This window comes from Aulonocara sp. 'chitande type north' Nkhata Bay, linkage group LG17 (genome assembly GCF_057382095.1).
Source record: "Aulonocara sp. 'chitande type north' Nkhata Bay isolate Kocher_YH1m ecotype deep benthic linkage group LG17, A_spYH_male_GT1.1, whole genome shotgun sequence".
Taxonomy (NCBI): Eukaryota; Metazoa; Chordata; class Actinopteri; order Cichliformes; family Cichlidae; genus Aulonocara; species Aulonocara sp. 'chitande type north' Nkhata Bay.
In genome coordinates this window covers 7,359,659-7,362,683 of record NC_141360.1, presented here as the reverse complement: position 1 = coordinate 7,362,683, position 3,025 = coordinate 7,359,659, and the positions used below count along the sequence as shown (strand labels likewise).

The window sequence follows — 3,025 nt, the reverse complement described above, 5'->3', positions numbered from 1 at the left end:
GGAAGTGTAAAGTAAAGTGTAAAGTATAACTAATTTTTTTCTATTTCAATTTCTAAATAATGAAATACTTTGAATTATGCTGATAAAATGAAACATTGAAAGTAATGTTAAAAACATATATGTTATATATTATTATTATTAATAATAATATTTTATATATTCGATATTTTTAAGCCTGAAAACAGACAACAAAATAAGACAGCTTCGATTTTTTTGTGTAGCAATATTAATAATGTATGCTTTACACGAACTGTGAAGTTATTCAAATTAAATTTACGATTTATTTTTTTACCGTGAAAAATGTTCCCTTGAAATAATGCGATTTTTTTCTCAAATCACGTGTCAAAAATGTTAAGAATGTTAATAATGAAAATTGATTTTTAATTCTTTCTTAGATTTATTTACAAATAAATTCAGTTTACAACACAATATAGCTACATAGAATTACATATATTTGTATTTTTTAAAAATTATTATTATAAACAGTCTCTTTTTTTCCAGAGGTTTTGTGTCTTGTATGAAAAAGAAGCCAAAGTAACTATGTCCAGTTGAGCTTCTGTTACAAAAGGAAAGGAGAAAAAAAAACGTAAAATAATTACCACAGATCTCAAACAGGAACAAAGGGGAGAAAGGAACAGGTAAAAGTCAAACTGGCAAAATCATTTGTCTTTTTTTATACAAATATTTACAAATATTACCTGTACAGAAAAAAATCTTCTTTTTCGTTTTTTGTTCTCTGTTTTTCAACAGTCTTTACATGGCTTTACAGTCCAGTGCTGCCTATAAATTTGTGCTTTTCACACTTCCCAGTAATAATGTCTCTATATAAAAATAAGAGTTTGCTTTCTCTTCGGTTTGAAGTCATTGTGAAGGCCATTTGGACACTGCCGCCGCCGCCGCTGAGGGTAAAACGTGTCCAGAAATAATATTTGAAGGTACACTGAGGATGGGCGCGATAGCGGCTGAGGTCCGTGTCAGAGAGAGGGACTGCGCGCTCAGCAGGGCCGACTGGACGGTCACAGGAGGCCGCAGGAAAGCCTGAGCTGCGCCCGGCGAGGAAGAGGAGGCACTGGACACCCCGATTATATTTTCTATACTGAATGAAGGTCTGTTTGAAGGCTCTGATTTGATCATAGACGCCGTGCTGAGACTACTGAGTTGAAGCTGAAGGCTCGGGCTGAGCTGAGAGTTGAACGCTTTTCTGTTTAGCTCCGCCGAGGGCAGGAGAGGGACGCCCGGGGGCAGCATGGGACCTACAGGGGGGATGTACGGGTACTGCAAAGCAGCCGGATGGGAATACGCCGCCGGGTGGATACCGTAGTGTCTCCCGTAGGGCCCTCCAAGACTGTACGCCCCGAAACTTTGCATCATGAGAGCAGTCTGGTCCCTGAGCATATCTGGCTGAACTCTCTTGAACCTTTTCCTCCTCCTGAGGAAGCTGCCGTTGTCGAACATGTCCTCTGAAGCGGGGTCCATGGTCCAGTAGTTGCCCTTGCCGGGGTTACCAGGTTCCCGAGGGATTTTTATGAAGCAGTCGTTGAGAGACAAGTTGTGACGGATGGAGTTTTGCCACGCCGGGAACTTCTCACGGTAATAAGGGAAGCGGTTGCTGATGAATTCGCAGATCCCGCTGAGGGTGAGCTTTTTCTGCGGGCTTTGCAGGATAGCCATGGTGATAAGTGCGATGTAGGAGTAAGGCGGCTTTACCAGGCTACTCTTGGGCTTCTGGATCGCACCTGGCGCTGCGCTCTGGTCGTGACCCTCTCCTTTTCCGGTGCCCGATTCTGACTCCCCGGCGCTCTCGCAGCACGGACTCCCTACCCCGGACGTCATCTCCTCTTTCTCCACCTCGATCTCGTCTTCCACCTCCTCGTCTCCCGTTTCCCCCCGGAGGTCGTGCAAGATGCCGTCTCCTGGGCTGTCGCAGTCGCTGTCCACCCTCTCCATGCCCTCCTCATCTCCCTCGCCCACTACGTCAATATCCACGTCCTCGGCTGTGAGCACAGTTTGGCCGGACATGTCGCTGGCTCGTTCGCTGCCTCCAGACAGGGTCATCTCACTTCTTACTGACACCGTTTTATTTTTTTTATTATTAAAAAAGTCTCACTGCAGCCGAAAAAGACAGAGCAGCCGCGCGATCAGTGCGCTCGCGCTGCTGGTTGTCAACAGATCGGATGCTTTCCCCTCCCCAAAAATCTAAATGTGATCGAACCGGACGCCTGCCAGTCCAGCCGACAAGGAACTTCAAACTTCTACAAATATTTCTCCACTCGGTCAGTGAGCAGGCCCGGGGAGCAGTACGTCTCGCCTAGAAGTTGTTTTGCAGACAGCGCGACCTTTGCGCTCCGACGTCCCTTCTCGGTGCTTAGATTTCCTGGACGAGCGATATTTGGAGAACCGAGCCGAGATGACACATGCTGCTCTGAAAAAGGCCGGGGCTTTTAACAAGACTGTCTGATAGATTACTTTCCCTCCCCACTATAAGATATACTATCAGCGCTGGACACGTGGTTTGGTGACGACAGACGCCCCCCTGTCCTCTCTCCACTCTCCTCCCTCCACCCACCTCTCCTCTCCTCTCTGTTAAACCATGCAAACTGGAGTTGTTTCATGGATTTGTCAACAATGGGACATCAGCAGTGCTGCTTTCCGCTTATTTTTGTGTTCGTCCGTCATAGACCATTTAACGGTGGCAGAGGGAGGAGGAAGAAGAGGAGGGGGAGAAAATTGGCTCGCGTGATTGAAAGATCTGACGCGCAATAATGTGACCGCGTTAAAAAACAAACCAAAGCTTTAACTTTGCTAACGCGAACTCTGCTGACAGCTGCAGAATGAAAACGACAACAGCTAAGTTAACGGAATCTTCCTTCAAGTTCATGAATGTATTGACTTCTATATATATATATATATTTATAGAAACTGTTTAATTGTGCATGCGTAGTTTATTTTTAATCCCCACACTTTATTTTAGCGTAGAGTCCGTGCATGTAACTCTCCTTGAAAGGATACGTTAGACATGTTTTTT

At 45.0% G+C, this 3,025-nt stretch overlaps 1 protein-coding gene across 1 annotated transcript; it reads right to left on the bottom strand.

Annotated features, from left to right (window-relative positions):
• Positions 1–419: 419 nt before the first annotated feature.
• foxd3 (forkhead box D3) lies at positions 420–2,429 on the bottom strand. Its single transcript, XM_086268850.1, has one exon. It carries the CDS (start codon positions 2,053–2,055, stop codon positions 862–864), a length of 1,194 nt encoding a protein of 397 aa, XP_086124976.1. The 5' UTR covers positions 2,056–2,429; the 3' UTR covers positions 420–861.
• Positions 2,430–3,025: the final 596 nt, after the last annotated feature.